The sequence below is a fragment of the Danio aesculapii genome, chromosome 15 (genome assembly GCF_903798145.1).
Source record: "Danio aesculapii chromosome 15, fDanAes4.1, whole genome shotgun sequence".
NCBI lineage: Eukaryota > Metazoa > Chordata > Actinopteri > Cypriniformes > Danionidae > Danio > Danio aesculapii.
In genome coordinates, this window is record NC_079449.1 from 8,748,109 (window position 1) to 8,766,395 (window position 18,287).

Genomic DNA, 18,287 nt, shown 5'->3' on the forward strand with positions numbered 1-18,287 from the left:
GAATCCCTAAGAGCAAGATGACATGTGCAAAGGCATTAAAACTGTTCATTATCTTATAATATACATTTTTCTTTACCAGTGCTGTGCATTTAAGACATTAATTAGGTTCAGGGAACATTTTCAGTACCCCTCTCACCCAGGACATGAACTATTAACACTTATCCCATTATTATTATTTAATTTATTGGAGAAATTATGTTCTAAATTTGTATTTTATTTTTATAGATCTGTTTTTTAGTAGCACCAAGGAGGCATTTTTTTAAAAATAATTTCTAAATATTGATATTCACAAACGGGTGACGCAGTGGTGCAGCAGGGAGTGCTGTCGCCTCACAGCAAGAAGGTCACTGGTTCGAGCCTTGGCTGGGTCAGTTGGCGTTTCTGTGTGGAGTTTGCATGTTCTCCCTGCGTTTGCGTGGGTTTCCTCTGGGTGCTCCGGTTTCCCCCACAGTCCAAAGACATGCGGTACAGGTGAATTGGGTAGGCTAAATTGTCCAAAGTGTATGAGTGTGAATGAGTGTGTGTGGATGTTTCCCAGAGATGGGTTGCGGCTGGAAGGGCGTCCACTGCGCAAAAACGTGCTGGAAAGCTGCACAAAGAAATTGTTGAGAGCAGCTGAGCATGTCAGAAAGGTTGGGCAGTTCTCAACTTGATGCAAATGTTAAAAGAAACTGGTGTGATAAGTAGGCAAGGCAAGATGTTGACGTATGTTTTTAAGTGTTTGCAGAACTGGATTTCTGTGCTGAAATCACTTAGTACATGTTGGCTATTATGAGAATGTATTTCTTCACGCTTTCAGTTTACACAAACATCTTAAACTATGTATGTCTGTGTGTTTATGCATTGGTCATTTATTGTACATCTGACAATGCATGTGTGACAAATGTGGAAACGCTGTCTTCCACATGATTAAAACGGGTGTGCTGAGCTGTAAATTTTTCACACCTTAGAGCAGTGCCATTGTAGTTTTGTCAGCAGCACTGCACACAGCTTTGATGTTGTTGTGTAAATGCACCATAAGACTAAATAGGAATAGACCTTCACCTCTTCTCTACATGGTGCTATCTTGGATCTGTGCAAGATCTTCACAAATGGTGATTGGGCTAATGTTTCATGTTGATATCAATTAAATGAATTAATTTCGTATAGACTTTGGATTTGTGGTTCAATTTCAGATTCAAAATTTATTATGATGTTTTCTTTCACTTAGAGCTGTTAAACACTGCATGAAAGGTAATTTTCAAAAATCCATAATAGTGGCACTTTAAAGGTAATGGTATTAATATGAGGGGTCTGAGAGTTTTATGCTTATTTCATGGTTCATTTATATTACATTTTTTGTTTGTTTGAAGACTAAACACAGCTCCAAAGTCAAATTCATTTTTCAGACTATCCGTTGTGGGTCTTTTTAGCAGTTATTTTCAAGTCTGGAACTTTTTAAATCTGGTTTATATCAACCAAAATGTAAAAAATATACCTATCATATAAGTTGTAGCCATATCATTCAGCCCTAAATTAAGCTCATCTTAATTGTTTCATCTTAATTGACAAGCTCAGGTGTTGTTCTCTTATAGCACACAATCCCTATCTTCATTCTGGTACTACTAGTCATTTTTAACATATTCATTCAAAGTGTCACATGCAACACACTTTGTTCTCGTTTTCTTTAGGTTACCGTTCTCTCAGAATGAATACTTGAAAGTGACTGACTGGAGATTGAGATTAACGGTACTTGATATGTGTCTGCGAGTGCCTGCCTTAAAGAAAGAAGTCACAAAAACATCTTTAGAGACATTATACTCTTACATAACCTATGGAAATTGTAATTTCCTGCTGGATCTTTACATCCAGATAAAGGCCTATGCAAATCAAACAGGAAGGGATGTTTTTCCAGCGTTAAAGGTAATTTATCAGTCAGCTCCTGCAGTCTGGAGCATAAACCTCTCCAAGATAAAGAGCTCCATCCTTCTAGAAGTGCTGAAATTCCAAACAGAGAATAAACAAGTAGAGCTGACAGACTGGACAGATGAAGAGAGTGAAGTGAGGGGATTCCTCCAGTGTGTGCCCTACATTTCACAGCTCAGGTCTGTATTAACTACTATCTCTGTGTCATTCTTTAATGGCCCACCTCCATTTCATATTTCAGGAGCACCAATTGTGTGTAAGGTATTAAGTGTGGATTTACTACTTTAAGATACTCATGTTAAACTTGTAATCTTGTTTTTTTTGTCTCTTTGATGTTGGTCCAAAATGAATATTTTGGATAGAATATTTTACTGTAACGATATTTTCATGAAATCCAGTCTACATAGGATGTTTGCCATAATCAGGAGACACTTTTTCTCTGCAGTAAGCATTTGGATGTTTTATTTTAATGGTTAATGAGTTTTTTTAAAGAAAATTCAAACAAACTAGAAGCTTCAAAAACAAAGGTTTCATTTTGGTATCTCATTTTTAATGAGATAATTAGAGTTACGAAGAGTATAAATGTCAAACACTACAATGAAGCTAAAGTTGATGCAGCTGATGAAATGCAGACAGTGCCATATCTCACATTAGACTGCTCTGTTTTGCACCAGGTTAAGTTTGGCCTACCTCTGGTTGTGTTTTGCCCATTAAAATAGCTGACACTTAAATTAAGGCCACTTGACATTTTACCACTTTTGCGCTTATAAAAGTAGTTTTAAATGCAAAAGACACTTCATTTAATAAAAATGGTTGATTTATGTATATGCATGTCATATAATAATAATAATAATCTTAATAATAATAATCCCTCTCGGGAACTCCACGCTGCGTCTCTGTTAGGAGACACAATGGGATACCATCCCTCTTATAACCTTCTGAAGCACAGGTGAAATCAATCCAATGTAATTGGTGGACTTAACGTGCGTGTTACGTCAGACCAAAGGTATAAAAGCACCACGCACACAATGAACTTCAGCTTATACCTCTCGAACGGAGCGCACCAGGTATGGAAAAACGATGCAGCGTCTCGTTCCCTTAAGGGAACTATGGTTACATTCGTAACCTGAGACGTTTCCTCTCGGGAACTCTACGCTGCATTGCTGTTAGGAGACACAATAGGAACGCTATCCCAAACACGCCATAGTTTTATATGCTGGGGATGAGTTCTCCTTATAATGCTAGCACACTGGAACCCGGAGTAGGGTCCAGATCCAACTGATACAATCTTATAAAGGTATGCGGGGTAGACCACCCAGCTGCGATACAGATGTCAGTCATGGACTGGCCAGAATGAAAGGCTTTTGAAGCCGCCTTACCCCTGGTTGAGTGGGCCCTGATCGCTTCAGGTACAGGCCAATGCAGGACTTCATATGCCAGTGAAATAGGCTCGACTATCCACCGGCTCAGAGACTGCTTAGATGTTGGCGCCCCCAATTTAGGTGGGCCAGACAAAACAAACAACTGTTCTGTTGAACGCCAAGCAGACGTACGACATACGTATGCATCTAATGCCCGCACTGAGCAAAGCAAATTTAAGCACTCCTAATCTGGCATCTTGAATGGTGGAGGAATAAAGGCCTGCAGCACAGTAGGTCGCACCAGCTCAGTGGGGACCTTAGGAATGTACCCTGCTCTAGGGTACAGGAATACAGGAATAATTCTAGACAAGAGGGAGCTTCAGACAGTGCTTGTAAATCTCCTACTCTTTTGATGGATGTAATGGCCAACAAAAAAAATCTTAAAGGGTCAGAAACCTTTCTGACACATCCTCAATTGGTTCAAAAGGGGCTGTCGACAGGCCCTCAAGCACTATCGACAAATCCCAAGTAGGAACCCTACTGGTGCAAGCAGGCCTCAACCTTCTGGATCCACAGAGGAATCGGACCACCAGAGGGTCTTTGCCAAGACCATCAGTACGGTATGCGGACATTGCGACACGTAAACTTTATGCGTTGACGAAGTCCAACCAAATTCAAAATGCTCCTGAGGAAATTCCAGCACTAACCCCACAGGGCAGTGGACTGGATCCAGGTAGTGGTCTGTACACCACGAAGTAAAAAGTATCCACTTGGTGGCATACAATCTCTTCGTGGAGGGAGCTCTGGAACTTAGTATGGTTTGAACAACCTCAGTTGACAAACCAAGATCTACAAGGGGGACCCCCTCATAGGCCACACCCACACTTTCCAGAGGTCCAGGCGGGGGTGCACTATCGCACCCCCTGCCTGGGACAGGAGGTCTCTCTGGACGAGAATCCTCCATGGGGGACCGTCGAGGAGAGACACTAGGTCCGAGAACTACACTCGTGTGGGCCAATAAGGGGCTACCAGAAATAGGTTGTACCCCCCTTGACGGACCCTCTCCAGGACTCACAGGAGCAGAGCGATCGGGGAAAGGCGTACAGACGAAGCCTCGGCCACGTCTGCACCATGGCATCCAGCCCCAAAGGTGCTGGATGTGTGATGGAGAACCACAATGGGCAATGGGTTGAGTTTTGACACGCGAATAAATCTATGTCAGCTTTGCCAAATCTCTGCCAAATGGCCACCATCACTTTTGGGTGTAGTCGCCATCGCCCAGGTTCCAACCCCTGTCTCGACAGGAGGTCCGATCCCACATTCATCGAGCCTGGGATGTAAGCTGCCTTCAGAGAGAGCAACCTCCCCTGAGCTTACAGAAGGATCTGCTTCGCCAGCCTGCACAGAGGGCGCGAATTCAGACCCCCTTGATGGTTGATGTAAGAGACCACCGATGTGTTGTGTCACTAACACATGGTGACCTCTCACTTGAGGGAAGAAGTGTCTCAGAGCCTGAAACACTGCTCACATCTTCAAGCAGTTGATATGCATGTGGAGATGATGGTCCCTCCACTGTTGCGATGCGGAAAGGCCCCTCAGGGTCGCTCCCCAGCCCTTGCGTGAGGCATCTGATGTCAGAGCCAGGCGCTGAGATATTACTCCCAATGTAGGGCCCTGGTACAGAAACCAGGGCTTTTTCCATATCGATAAAGCTTGTAGGCAACGCCGTGATGCTTTGATTGTGCGGAACGGACAAACCTCCTGGTTTTGAACCACCACTGTAATGGTCTCATGTGTAGCAGACCCAACGGAATTAAGTTGGAGGCTGCCGCTAGCAGACCCAACAGCTTCTGGAACTGTTTGACAGTAATGGCTTGGCCCAGCCTGATTCTCTTTGCGGCTGCCTGAATTGACTCGATTCAGGTAGGGGACAGACATGCAAACATTGTCTTGGAGTCCCATAGCACACCTAAAAAAGTGGTCATCTGAGCTGACACAAGCACATTTTTCTTTTGGTTTAGCCACAACCCCAATTTCACTATGTGAGAGAGAACAACACCTCGATGTTGGACCGCTAACTCCCTCGATCGGGCTAGAATGAGCCAATCGTCGAGGTAATTGAGAATCCGAATCCCTTGTAGCCACAGCGGAGCCAAAGCCGCATCCACAACTTTGGTAAATGTGAGGGGTGAAAGTGCTAGGCCGAATGGAAGAACCCTGTACTGATAAGCCTTGCCCCCGAAAGCGAATCTCAGCACCTTCCTGTGGCTTGGAATGATGCATATGTGGAAGTATGCGTCCTTCAGATCTATCTATCCTTGGACTGTATTTGTGACACGATGGTGCTGATAGTCAACATTTTCAACTTTAGTGTTTGTACTGAGCGATTTAGATGTCTTAGATCTAATATCAGACGCAGCCCTCCATCCTTCTTTGGAACAATGAAGTAAAAGCTGTAAAACCCTGACTCGATGTCTAGAGATCTGTTCTATGGCTCTCTTCTTCAGAAGAGAGTCTACTTCGTGTTTCATCACTAGAGCCTGCTCTGGCTTCACTAGGGTATGGAGCACTCCGTTGATGCGAGAGGGGCGTGAAGCAAGCTGAATTCTGTAACCCCTCTCTATGGTAAGCAGGACCCACTGCGAAACATTCAGCAGACGTTTCCACTCTGCCATAAAATTCCGCAGGGGTACCAGTCTCTCGAGACTGACCTCTATGTTCCCCTATGAGGCCCCTGAATTAACTGCTCTTGGACCCTCTATAGAGGGGGCGAGTCCAGCATTTGTGGAAAACGCTGGGGGTCTCCACGGCCTGAGGCACCAACGGTGGGAGGGTTGGTGGATAGACCCCCTGTGGGCAACGAGGAGGTGGTCTTTGCTCCTTGTTGGGTGCTGCCCGAAGAAGTCCTAATACTAGGACTTCTGAGACGCAGGCCGTCTCACAACGATGGTCCTCGGACCACCGTATGTTACGGCCTTTGCCTCCTGAGAGCGTTTCCCGCCCCATTTTCTTTTTGGGGGCTGACGAGAAGCCACACTCTCTTTTTGCTCGGCTCTATAACGAGCAGATGAGGTGGTGGATGGCTAGCCCCAGCCAGAGTGTGGCTTCTCATCAGCCCCCAAAAAGAAAATGGGGGGGGAAACGCTCTCAGGAGGCAAAGGCCGTAACATACGGTGGTCCCGCTGCACAGCCCCAGAAGGATGCCCTTTCGGGCGAAGGAAGCTCCCGTGGGAGCCCGACCTCTTTTTCGCCTGCTCAAACGATTTGGTGACACTTATCAACCGAGTCGCCTAACAAATGAAATGGGAGCATCAAGGAAAATGTGTTTGTCTTCCTCCTTGATTAAGCCTTAAATGTCTCTCCATTATCGCCATAGAGCGGCCTAAGGATCTAGCCACTTTTTTTTTTTCTGACGCACTTCCTGCCTCTCAACTTCCCAGTTAATATTATATTTTGATGTTACATTGTTCAGGACCTCTGCCAGCTCGTCATATTAGGGGCATAATGGGGGAACGTCATTTTGGCCCCGAAGGCCCTCCATACTCTCAACTCCCTCAGAAAATGAAAGTGTGTGCATGTATTTCAGTTTATATGGTTTTTGTAATGCCTTATCAGTGCTGTGAGTGCTTCAAAACCAACTCATTTGCGGAGTGAAGAGAGAAAAAGTTGAAGTTCATTTTGTGTGTGGTGCTTTTATACTTTTGGTCTGATGTCACACGCACATTACATCTCACCAATTAAATTGGATTGATTTCACCTGTGCTTCAGAAGGTTAAAAGAGAGGGAAGTTATCCCATTATGTGTTCTAACAGAGACGCAGCGTAGAGTTCCCGAGAGGGAACCCTAGTTTCCTATGAGGGAACAGAGACTTTGTCATTATGACATTATTGGGAATCGTTAGATAACCAGTCACTGAAAAATAAAAAAGGGCCAATGAATGCCTATGAATTGCAAGTACAGCCGAGGATGGAGAGAGTGCAGTTTATGAACTCTCCCGATTTTCAGTTTATACTGGGACCTGAAGTTGAATCAGATTGCATAACCATTAGGTCACAACTGTGTTTTGGGGCAATCAGCAATTTGTTTCCAGCCTTTCATACTGGGAACTCCCAGCTGGTGCTGTGGCAGTGGAGACACATGTCTCCGTTCCCTATTCGGGGAACGTGGGTTAAGCACACAACCAGGACGTTCCCCTTCATAAGAGAACTTCTACGTGTGTCTGTAATAAACAGACATTTGGGAGACCGTATGGAAAATGCCACAGCAGCCAAGCCCGTCACACTCCTGATGTGTAGTTTACTAAGCCAAGGCGTGAGCGCACTGACATCACCAAGAGCGCAACTTTCCAACATCCCCTAGACCCAACATATTACCATTACCTGGGAATAAAATATTTAATGTTTAATCGGGGGTCGTAAGTGTGCTTTTACCTAGCTACTATAGACTAGGAATTTTTGGAAATGAATTAATCGGACAGGGCAGCGCCAGCATCTCAATCGGCATCCTGAACAGGTGACAGATCAAAACCCGCAGATAGGATTGGTATAACCCACCGCTCTCTGGATACGATGTAGGGGGCGTAAACCCACTCTTCATCTCGGCTGGAGGACTGGCTTGATTGTATCCTTCACCAGGAGGATACAATCTTATCACGCAAGACAGGGAGTGGCTTAGCGAATAATCGTTTAAATACACACCCGTGAACTCGGGAGGCCAACAGCGAATTAAAACGCATAGCCAAGTCTGACCGCCCGCGTGAGCTACTATAACATGCTGAACAGCGCTACCCAGGCTGACATAGTGTGAATGAGCAGCATCACCGGAACGATCGCTGACGTACCCACGGAGGGGCAGCTTCGGGATAGGGAGTGCTCCTCCTGGAAAGCAGAGCATCCCAAGGAAGAGGTGAAAATAAGAGGTTGACTCTTACCTTCCTCCCAGGATCCCGTGGAGTGGCTTGAGGTGCGAGAAAGGAGTTCATCCTCAGGTGCACTCAAGCCTGTGGCGAAATACCCCAAAGCTGAGAGCTGGAAGGCAGTAAGTCCCATGCTGACTGCAATTGGGCTTCCACACCCAGAGGGAGGAAAAAACGCTACATGCATTCGCGGGGGAGCCTTGGCCTCCACTGGGGAAAGAACGTTTCTCCTTCTCTCCATGCGGCCCACCTCAGGTTTGCTTCGCGGGCCAATTACTGGACTTAATGACCACCTGTGACCTGTGCGTCAACTCCCCGTGGAGGGGCTTGGTGCGTTCGCTTAGTCAGTGGAACGGACTGTGACGGCGGATCATTTTGAAGCCGCGGGAAGAGCGCACTCGACGAGGAACGGCCAGCATGGACAGGTCTGATGGGGAGAGCAGTTTTCCGAGCCCACCAGGACATGACCTGCTCCATCGCGCATGGCTGATCTTTCACCACCGAGGACTCCTGGGTAAGTCCCGCATGGTGTCGCCGAGAAGACCTACCTGGGATATGGGCACACTAAGAAAGCGTATTTTTTCAGCGCAGCGCATATCGTCAGGATAGGCACGGGTGGCATTTCTGGACCACTAGGTGGCCATCCCCAGGGCACGGGCAGTCAACTTGAATATCATGAGAGCATAGTCGATCGCCGTGCGAAGCATACGCATTAGCCTTGGGAAGAACCGCCCCTGTGCAGCACAGCCAGGAGGCCGTAGTGCCGGGCAGAAGCAGCATGGCCCGCGGCGGTGTGGGCTTTGGCCATGAGAAACACAGATAACCCACCTGCCTTAGACGGGGGTCTCAGCTTATCCCTGCAGGTGGCGGCGCCCACCACCTGAGGAAATAGATTCGTACCCACTGGCCGCCTCGCCATCAAGGGAGGTGAAGGCGGAAGCACACATGGACCGGGCGTAGAAAAATGCCCTCAATGCCAGTGTGTGCTCGCTTTACGCCCCTGGGAAGAAGGAAACAGGGGCTGGAAGACTCATCTTACATCAGCCCGCATGTCACACCCTCTAGTCGGTTCAGCGGTGAGACTGGGGGACAAGCCATCTCCCGCTGCATTGCTGAAACAGCCCAGGAAACGCAGCCATTATGTCTGATTCCAGATTCGTGACCACGCATTGCACCCCATTGGATAGAAGCGAGCCTGGTCTATTATCTGAGCATAACAGCTCACCCTCCGATGTCGCGATGAACCTTTGATCTCTGGTGTCATCGAGCAGAGGCGTGGGCATCCCGGGGAATAAACCGCACAACCACCCAATGGGATGGGGCTCGCTGTGGAGGAGTGGGGGGTCTGCGGGCCCAGAGGCGACGGATAAACCCCCAATGTAAGATCTGCCTGCATGCTAACCGCTTTCACGGGGAGCAACGGGGGTGGCTGAAGCCGCGATCTCAGCTGTGCAACAGCCACGCCCTCACAGTAAGAGCATGAGCTGTCCGCTGGCACCGCATCGACTTGCTGGACCCCCAGACCTGTCATGCGATACCGCCGCCCATCTTCCAGAGATATGAAATTAAAGATGACTGTAGTGTGAAAACCTGGCTCTTTATAGTGGGTTAGAAATTGTCTGATTGGTGGATCATACATAGTTAATGCAGAACCAGCCGTGTTTAATCATAATCACTTGATCCTCTCGAAATTAGTATATAAATAAACTCACTTCAAGAGTTTACGCTTAGCTGATGATTGATTATAAGCAAGTTTGGCATGCTGTCCCGGGAGAGAGCCTTGAGCTCAAAAGGTCCTTGAGCCAAAATGCTTCACTCAGGACAGCAGCCGCGTATTTGAAGAACCCCTCAAAAGGCAATGAAGATCAATGCAATATCCGGCTTATGGGTATAAAGTGTTAAAAAGGTGGTACTCGAAAAGAGTGGTCGCTGCTACTGAAGTTATGTACTGGCAGACTGAATATGTACAACTATGTGTGCTCCCGTAGCAGTGTTTAATTGCATTGACCAGGTGGGAGAGTGTGGTGAATGTAATGATTTAAAGCAGGTATGCGTAAGCTTTGTTAGAGAGGCTTACTATGGCAGTGGTGAAATGTAGCGATAAAGTTCAGCAGAGTGTCTCTGCTGCTGCAGAGGTGCGGCGAGTGTCAGTATCATGGAAATATTGAAGGGTAACTGTCCACAGAGGCATTTTAACGGCTGGGGCAGAGCTAAGTAGTGTATCAGTATGAAAAATTGGAAGTGGATATGAGCTCAGGCAGAGTGTCACTGTCCAGTGAAGCAGAGGGGAATGAAGCTCAGCGGAGCATCTCTGTTGTGCAGAGGTGCGATAGAAGTCAATAATAAAAGGTAAAAAATACGAATCTGCTGAAGCGTTTTAACTGCTTTGGCAGTGCTGGGGGGGGTGTCAGTAGTGGTATGGATGAATGATAGTGGATATGAGCTCAGGCAGAGCGTCAATGCTGCAGAGGGGAATGAAGCTCAGCGGAGCATCTCTGCTGCTGCAGAGGTGTGATGGAAGTCAATATTGGAAGGAAAGTACGCTTCCGCAGAGACTGCTGTGGCAGTGCTGGGGAGTGTATCAGTAGTGAATGACTAAATGTACATTTATGTGAGCTCAGGCAGAGCGTCACAGATGATGCTACAATGCAATGTAATTAAGTGGAGCTGCTGCAGAAGTGTAATGGTGGTCAGTATGGAAGCAATATAAGTTCCCGCTAAGCATTTATGGCTGTATGATTGCGGGAGAGTGTGACGATGGTGAAATTTTGGAAAGTAAGTCTATATGAGCTCTTTAAAAAACGTCACTGCTGTGGCAGTGAAAGCTTGGGGCTACCCCTGTGTGAGTCCGAGCTGCAGAGAATGAGTGCAAGTGTCAGGGTTTGTGTAGGGGAAAGGAGCGAGGACTCCTAAAGGCAACACACAACTAGAACTAAATAGGTTTTTATTTATAATAAAATAAAAAGCAAAACAAACTATCCCAAGGGGGGAAACATTAATAAAAAGGCAAAATAACACACTTGTCTGGGTTGGCAGGAAAAGGCTGGGCTGGACACAACAGGACAGGGAAACAATCGACGACATACGACAACGAACTGGCACAGGACAGCAGACATGAGGAGAACATAAGCAGAATTAAATTAACACACAAACAGGTGAACCTAATAAACTAATAATCGATTAACAAGGAGGGTGGGACTAGACAATAGACGGGAGAGCACATGACACAAAGAGACAACACAAGCCATGCACTCACATAAAACAAGACTAGAACACACAGCCAATGAGAGAACACATTAACCGCGTGTTCATATGACAACACAAGCACACGGTGCATGTAAAACATGCACCACGTGCTAAACACAACACCAACAGAAGACTGAACGCGAGATACAAGTACACGATGGATAAAAACATTCACCGTGCACTCACACAACGCGCATGTTTCATCTCAGCGCCAACCGAAACCAAAACCAACCAGACTGAGACGCTGAGAATGAAACACGCACAGACCTCTTGATGCGGGCGCGCGCACAGTCAGTTTTTTTTTTTAGGGATGGTTTTTGATATCAAAATACAAATTGATACCGTAGCTGGGAAAAAAAAGCATTGATATTAGTGACATTGTAATGTGACGTTTTTTGTGTGTATTGGGCAGTTACGTGCTTTAAACTGTTAAATGTGCACATGTTTAGAAAGAGGGGAAAAGCTTGCTTTTATTTTGAGAAAAGGTGTACATTTTCACATGAATGCTTTTTGACATGTTAAAATCTAACTGTTTGTTTCGTTTTTTTTTGTTTTTTAGTTCAGTTAAAAAGTGTTAAAGCGTATTATTTAAAACAAAAAAACAAAACAAAACGATGTTAGAATTAAAATGTTAGTAGAGTAAATAGTAAGAGTATTTCTTAAAAAAGAAACAGGTGTATCTTACGGGAGTCAAATCTGTGTTTAGACACACACACACACACACACACACACACACGCCTCTCTCATACACAGCCAGATTTGAGATAGACTTTAAACGGGTTGAAAGAAGTAAAAAAAGTTTTTAAAAAGTTAAGACAGTTAAGAATTAAATAAAGAAAGGAATTAAATAAACTCTTAAATGTAATGAAAACACATTTTAGTATCGAAAATGAGTCGATTAGTTTTAAAAAACAAACAAAACGACAGCTTGCAAGTAAAATGCTTTAAAATGCAAGTATATGTTAAGAAAAAGATGCAAGTATATGTTAGGAAAAAAAAGATTTAGTTGATCTTACAGAATATGAGGACTTAGATTCTCAATTGTTCAGTGATTGAGAAAGAATGATAGGAAAACTGTTATCAACTAGTTAATAAAATGTTTTTAACAAAAAAAAAAGTTTTACGAATTAAAATAATTTGATAACGATGATCATTTAAATTTTATGTGATAAAACAATATACGATATTGCTATTAGAGATTTGATTGTATTTTTTATATTTATTATTAAAATAAGTATATATTATTTTTTAACATATTTATTTGTTTTGATAGATTTATTATTTATTATTGTTTTGATAGATATTTATTTATTTTTAACAGTTAATTTTCCTATTTACCCTAGACGGACATGCAGGCAACACACGCACACACATGCAGACACACACATACACGCACACTTAAACTGATTTAGGCATTCATTTTGCACTGATGTGTTTTAGTTTTAAAACTGCGAAAAACTAATATTCAGCAAAAGAGGCGATTTCACCATGCTTTTCTTCTGATAATCTATAGCCTTTACATATATAGCCAAACATTATATTGTCAAAACCACAATGTTTCATATTTTTTTCATTGAAAATAAAAGGAGGAAGTTATGTTAACTATTAGGCTCCGTTTTGTTATAAATATTACATTGAAGTTGACGTATAAATATGTGCATAATGCCTTAACATTTTTGGTGTCGGATATGTTTAAGCTGTTAATATCACAATTAAAAGAGGGAGTCTTATTTTATTAAGATAAATAATTTTGTTAAGATATTGAAACACAGTCGCTAAGGTGATGCGAATGACGTTATAGCTACACTTTTACATTTTAAGATTTATCTCATGTGTCATAGCGTCCTCAAGAGTTTGACTATATAAATATTATAACTATTAATATAAACTATTGTTGTGCAATGAAATATAGTGTTACTGACCGACGAGGAAACCCACATAGACATTGCTTCTACATAATTCATTCATAGAAAGAGCAGCCAGAAGGGCGAAATTGATGGATTTGTGCCAAGTATGGTGAAATCGCCTCTTTTCACTAGCCTGCCGATTATGACGGGCGCGTGCGAGCAAACGGCTTTTTGTCTCGTTTTACGCTTGAGCAACTAAATGAATGCCAAAGTTTGTTTATCGGATTTTATTTGAATTACATAACAACATCGATGCTATAAAAGGAACCAGATAAAATGGAAAAAAACTCACAATAACGGGTCATTGGAAGTTTATCAGTATGGGAAAAACACTAGCTCGGCATATACCCTATTAATCAGAAATCTGGTGTACATAGTTTTACGTTTGGAAATGCAGTATTAAATTTACATACAGTCGGAAAGTATCAAAGAACAGATGTAACATTGATCAAATGTTGTTTTCAGTCACGCTCATGTAAGTCATATTCAACTCGTTAAGTTTAGCTTTCATTCATTTTTGATTTCCGTCTCCAACACTTGATTTATTTACAACACATTTTTAAACATAATAGTTGAGCTAATTTCTAATATCTACTTTTTTATCTTCCCTATGGTGACAGTCAGTGCATAACATTTTACTAGTTATTTTGCAAGACAGTTGTATTCAGACAAAGTCCCTTTAAGTATTTTATATTCTTTTATTCAGATTAAAGTGTAATTTTAAGACTTAATCAGTTAACTACAAAAGTTGAAATTAGTCAAATTATTTTGTAACTGATTTGTTGTGTATATCAAAAATAAACAGTAAATATTTCTTAAGGAGGCTAATAATACTGACCTTAATTAAAAAATAAAAACTGCTTTTATTCAAGAAGTAAACAATAAGAAATACGACTTATTATGACTCCAGAATAATTATTTGTTAGGAAACGCTGTGAAAATTTTCAGAAACATTATTTTAAATGAATGGGAGGGCAAAATAAATTGATTTCAACTGTAGGCCTAACTGTTAAAGTTTACAGGTGCAACAATGTGCCTTGATGTACTTGAATCTTAGAAATGTGTTATCCTACACCAGTACAAAGTTACTTGTCAAATAAATGAACATGGAAGATTATCTTGAGTTTAAGTTATTTAATTATCTTGTTTATGAAGACTGCAGAGTGATGCATAAAAAATGACTTCCAATAATTTTTTTAAGTATTTTGTGATATATGGTAAAATGTGCCCCACAAAAGTACAAGTGGCCCCTGAACTGAAAAGGAGTTCAGTATTTTGATGATAGCCTTTCCACAGGTTTGTAGTAAGCTAATGTAATTTCATAATGCAAATCTTAAATTCATGCTATCCAACAAATGATCAAAGGAAATGTATTAATGTAATTCAAATATATAAAATATGAATTGATGTTTACTTTAAACTTAAAATAGATTGTTCTAATAAAATAATTTTTAAAAAGATTTTGTCAAATAAAAGATTTTTCTAGAGTCATCCACCATAATTTTGTGGCTCAAAAGTATCGGTTCAGGCACCGTTTTGGCACCGGTATAATTTTAAAAGTATCGATTTAGCACCAGTATCGAAATAAACCCAAACGATACCCAACCTTAGTGTGTGTGTGCGTGTGCGTGTGCGTGTGCGTGTGTGTGTGTGTGTGTGTCTGCATGTGTATGCGTGTTTGTGTGTTGCCTGCATATCCGTCTAGGGTGAATAGGAAGATTTTTTTTCTTTTTAAACTGTTAAAACATAAATAAATATCTATCAAAACAATAATAAATAATAAATCTATCAAAACAAATAAATATGTTAAAAAATAATATATACTTATTTTAATAATAAATTTTAAAAATACTATCAAATCTCTAATAGCAATATCATATATTGTTTTATAAATAAAATTTAAATGATCATCGTTATCAAATTATTTTCATTCGTAAAACGTTTTTTTTTTTTGTTTGTTAAAAACGTTTTATTAACTAGTTGATTTGTTTTAAACTTCTTTATTCTTTTCTCAACATTGTTTTTAACCTAGAACCAATCATGTTCGACCCTCCGCTTTGCCTTTTCGGGATTGGTTGGCTGAGTCGGAGGCGGGGTTATGTTTGTTGCATCACACCCTTTTGTTTTACTCATTCTGTCTTTGACTTGAGAAGAAACCAGTCACAGTTTTGATACTCTCCCCGTATCATAAATATTTAGTTATTTATTTTGAGGGTGAGATAGAGGCGGACTTATGGGCGTTGTCATAGACTCAGTTTTCCTATCATTGATTCTCAATCACTGAACAATTGAGAATCTAAGTCCTTATATTCTGTAAGATCAACTAAATCTTTTTTTTCCTAACATATACTTGCATCTTTTTCTTAACATATACTTGCATTTTAAAGCATTTTACTTGCAAGCTGTCGTTTTGTTTGTTTTTTAAAACTAATCGACTCATTTTCGATACTAAAATGTATTTTCATAACATTTAAGAGTTTATTTATTTATTTCTTTTCTTTATTTTAATCTTTTCTTTTTACTTTTTTTACTTCTTTCAACCCGTTTAAAGTCTATCTCAAATCTGGCTGTGAATGAGAGAGGTGTGTGTGTGTGTGTGTGTGTGTGCGTGCAGTCTTCACAGCACTTTTCACAGCTTTTTTTCTCCGGCTGAAACAAGGACTAAACACAGATTTGACTCCTGTAAGATACATCTCATTTTTATGAGCGTAATCAATCAATAATTTTGACACATGGTGCCAGTAAACCTCTCTGTCCTATGCTAGTAGGATGGAAAGTAGGGAGAACAAACAGAGTCGTGCTGCTTAGAAACTCAGTTGAAGTCTGCAATTGAGGTGATATTGGCTGAGGCGAATGTAGGATTTAAAGGTGTTAGAGAACCAATGACCGAGAGTTTGTATCTGTTGTTGGGAGACTCTGCTCAGGCAGAGCGTCACTGCTGCTGCAGAGGTGCAATGGAAATCAGTGGTGCAGAGAATTTAAGCTAAGCGGGGCATCTCTGCAGTTGCAGCTCAGGCAGAGCGTAACTGCTGCAGCAGTGGTGCAGAGGGAGAATAAGGCACGGCAGAGCATCTCTGCTGTTGCAGAGGTGCAGTGGTAATCAGTATTGGAGCCTTACGAGTGCTCCTGCAGAAATGTTAAATACTGTCAGCAGTGATATGTAGAGATGAATGTGACAAAGGGCTCAGCTAGAGCATCACTGCAGTTGCAGCACTTAAATTCAGTAACACATTCACAAAAATTATAGTTTATAATAGCTATTTTAAGTCTGTAACCATTCACCACGTTATCGAGATGGCTGTAAAGTGCACTTAATTAACCAAAAGTGTATTAAATTTTCAGACATTAGTATGTTAAAAAATGGATCAGAGCTTACGCAGGAAAAAACTTGGATAAGCTGGACTAATGTGCACACATGTTCAAAGTCAAGTTCAAAACAAATTAATAATTAATTCCTTTGACTTCTGAAAAACCTACAATAAAATGTCATATAAATCCATTTTGGCAGAGGAAGAAAATGAAATTTTTAAATGCATAAATCTTCTAAATGCGAATTTTGTTTTTGCTGTGGAGAGCTCTAACTTATAGATAATCTTAAAACTGACATATTGACAGTTACATTGTGAGAATTGTATAATTATTGTGTTAAATGTTAAAGAATTATCTTTCAAATGTATAATGTACAGTTGAATTTCATATAATTAATAGAACTTTTCGTGTTTTGTTACTTATAGAATATGTTCCCCCTTTTTTTAGATTTGGTTTACAGCAGAATGGGTTAGTGAAACCATGGGAGAAAAGGAAGAGATTATTTATAATGAACTTGTGTCTACAAGCTGCTCTGGACCCTAAAAAGACAGTCAATACTGTGTTGCTAAAACTGTCATCTGTCAGTTATGAGCGATCTGATTTCTTGCTGGATCTGTACTCACATTTGAAGAACTATGAGAGTCAATCAGGCAGGATTGTCCTTCCAGCATTACAGTCACTTTATCAGTCAGCTCCTGCAGTCTGGAGAATAAAGCTCTCAGAGAGAAAGAGCTCCATCCTCCTAGAAGTGCTGAAACTCCAAACAGAGAAGAAACCAGTAGAGCTGATAGACTGGACAGATGAGGAGAGTGAACTGAGGGGATTCCTCCAGTGTCTGCCCGACATCTCACAGCTCAGGTGAGTGCATATGTTTAAAACATCAGACATTTCAAAATGGTTAGGTAAATATATTATTTATAAAACATACTTTCAAAAATAGGATAGAAATAGTAATAAAAACCTTTGTAGAAGATAAATGCATAAAATGTTTTTAAAAACACTGTATAATCTGTTTTGTGTATTTTGAGGCTTTATTATTTATTTTGAGACAAAATTATTTCATGTTATGCTATTGTTTATTTCATGGTGTCACAAAATATATTGTTTATACTAATATTTTTTTCATCATTTGAGTGGCCAATCTGTCAAACCAAGTATCCAATTAGTAAGTGCTCTCCTCTGATTAGACGAATGAAAGTTACATGTATCAATTATTAAATCTTGCTCCTGAGTGGTAAAACACATTTTTGTCCAATAATTTTATCAAAGTGCCTGCCTTGACAAGTATTCAATTGGGTATCCCTTAGAATGTAAATATTAAACAAATTATGTTGTTTATAAAGCTTTGTTTACACTACATGACATCTGCAGGTTGCTATGATGTTCAGACTACATGACTTGATTTTATGTCTTTAAATTGTGTGGTGTTCATGCTACATGCCACTATGTAAGTTATCCTCAAGAGGGGGTCACACACTTTTGGATATGACAGCAACTCTGTCAACAACAGGGCCGGAGCAAGCTCAACTGGCGCTCTAGGCAAAGGACGAGAATGCCGCCCTTAAACCAAAGTTATGCCACCTTCAATCCGAAAAAGCGGAGGAGTGGAGCTTGGTGTTGTGATAATAAGATAATGGGATTTGT

At 41.5% G+C, this 18,287-nt stretch overlaps 1 protein-coding gene across 6 annotated transcripts in view; it reads left to right on the top strand.

Annotated features, from left to right (window-relative positions):
- si:ch211-281l24.3 (uncharacterized) overlaps window positions 1-18,287 on the top strand; it is a 102,184-nt gene that overhangs the window by 36,905 nt on the left and 46,992 nt on the right. For 5 of the 6 annotated variants that reach the window (XM_056473191.1, XM_056473197.1, XM_056473194.1 and 2 more), the window contains exons 19-20: window positions 1,671-2,084; window positions 17,091-17,501. In XM_056473191.1, the coding sequence (XP_056329166.1) occupies window positions 1,671-2,084; window positions 17,091-17,501 (825 nt within the window). The remainder of the gene's footprint in view (window positions 1-1,670; window positions 2,085-17,090; window positions 17,502-18,287) is intronic. The other variant, XM_056473196.1, reaches the window with a different exon arrangement.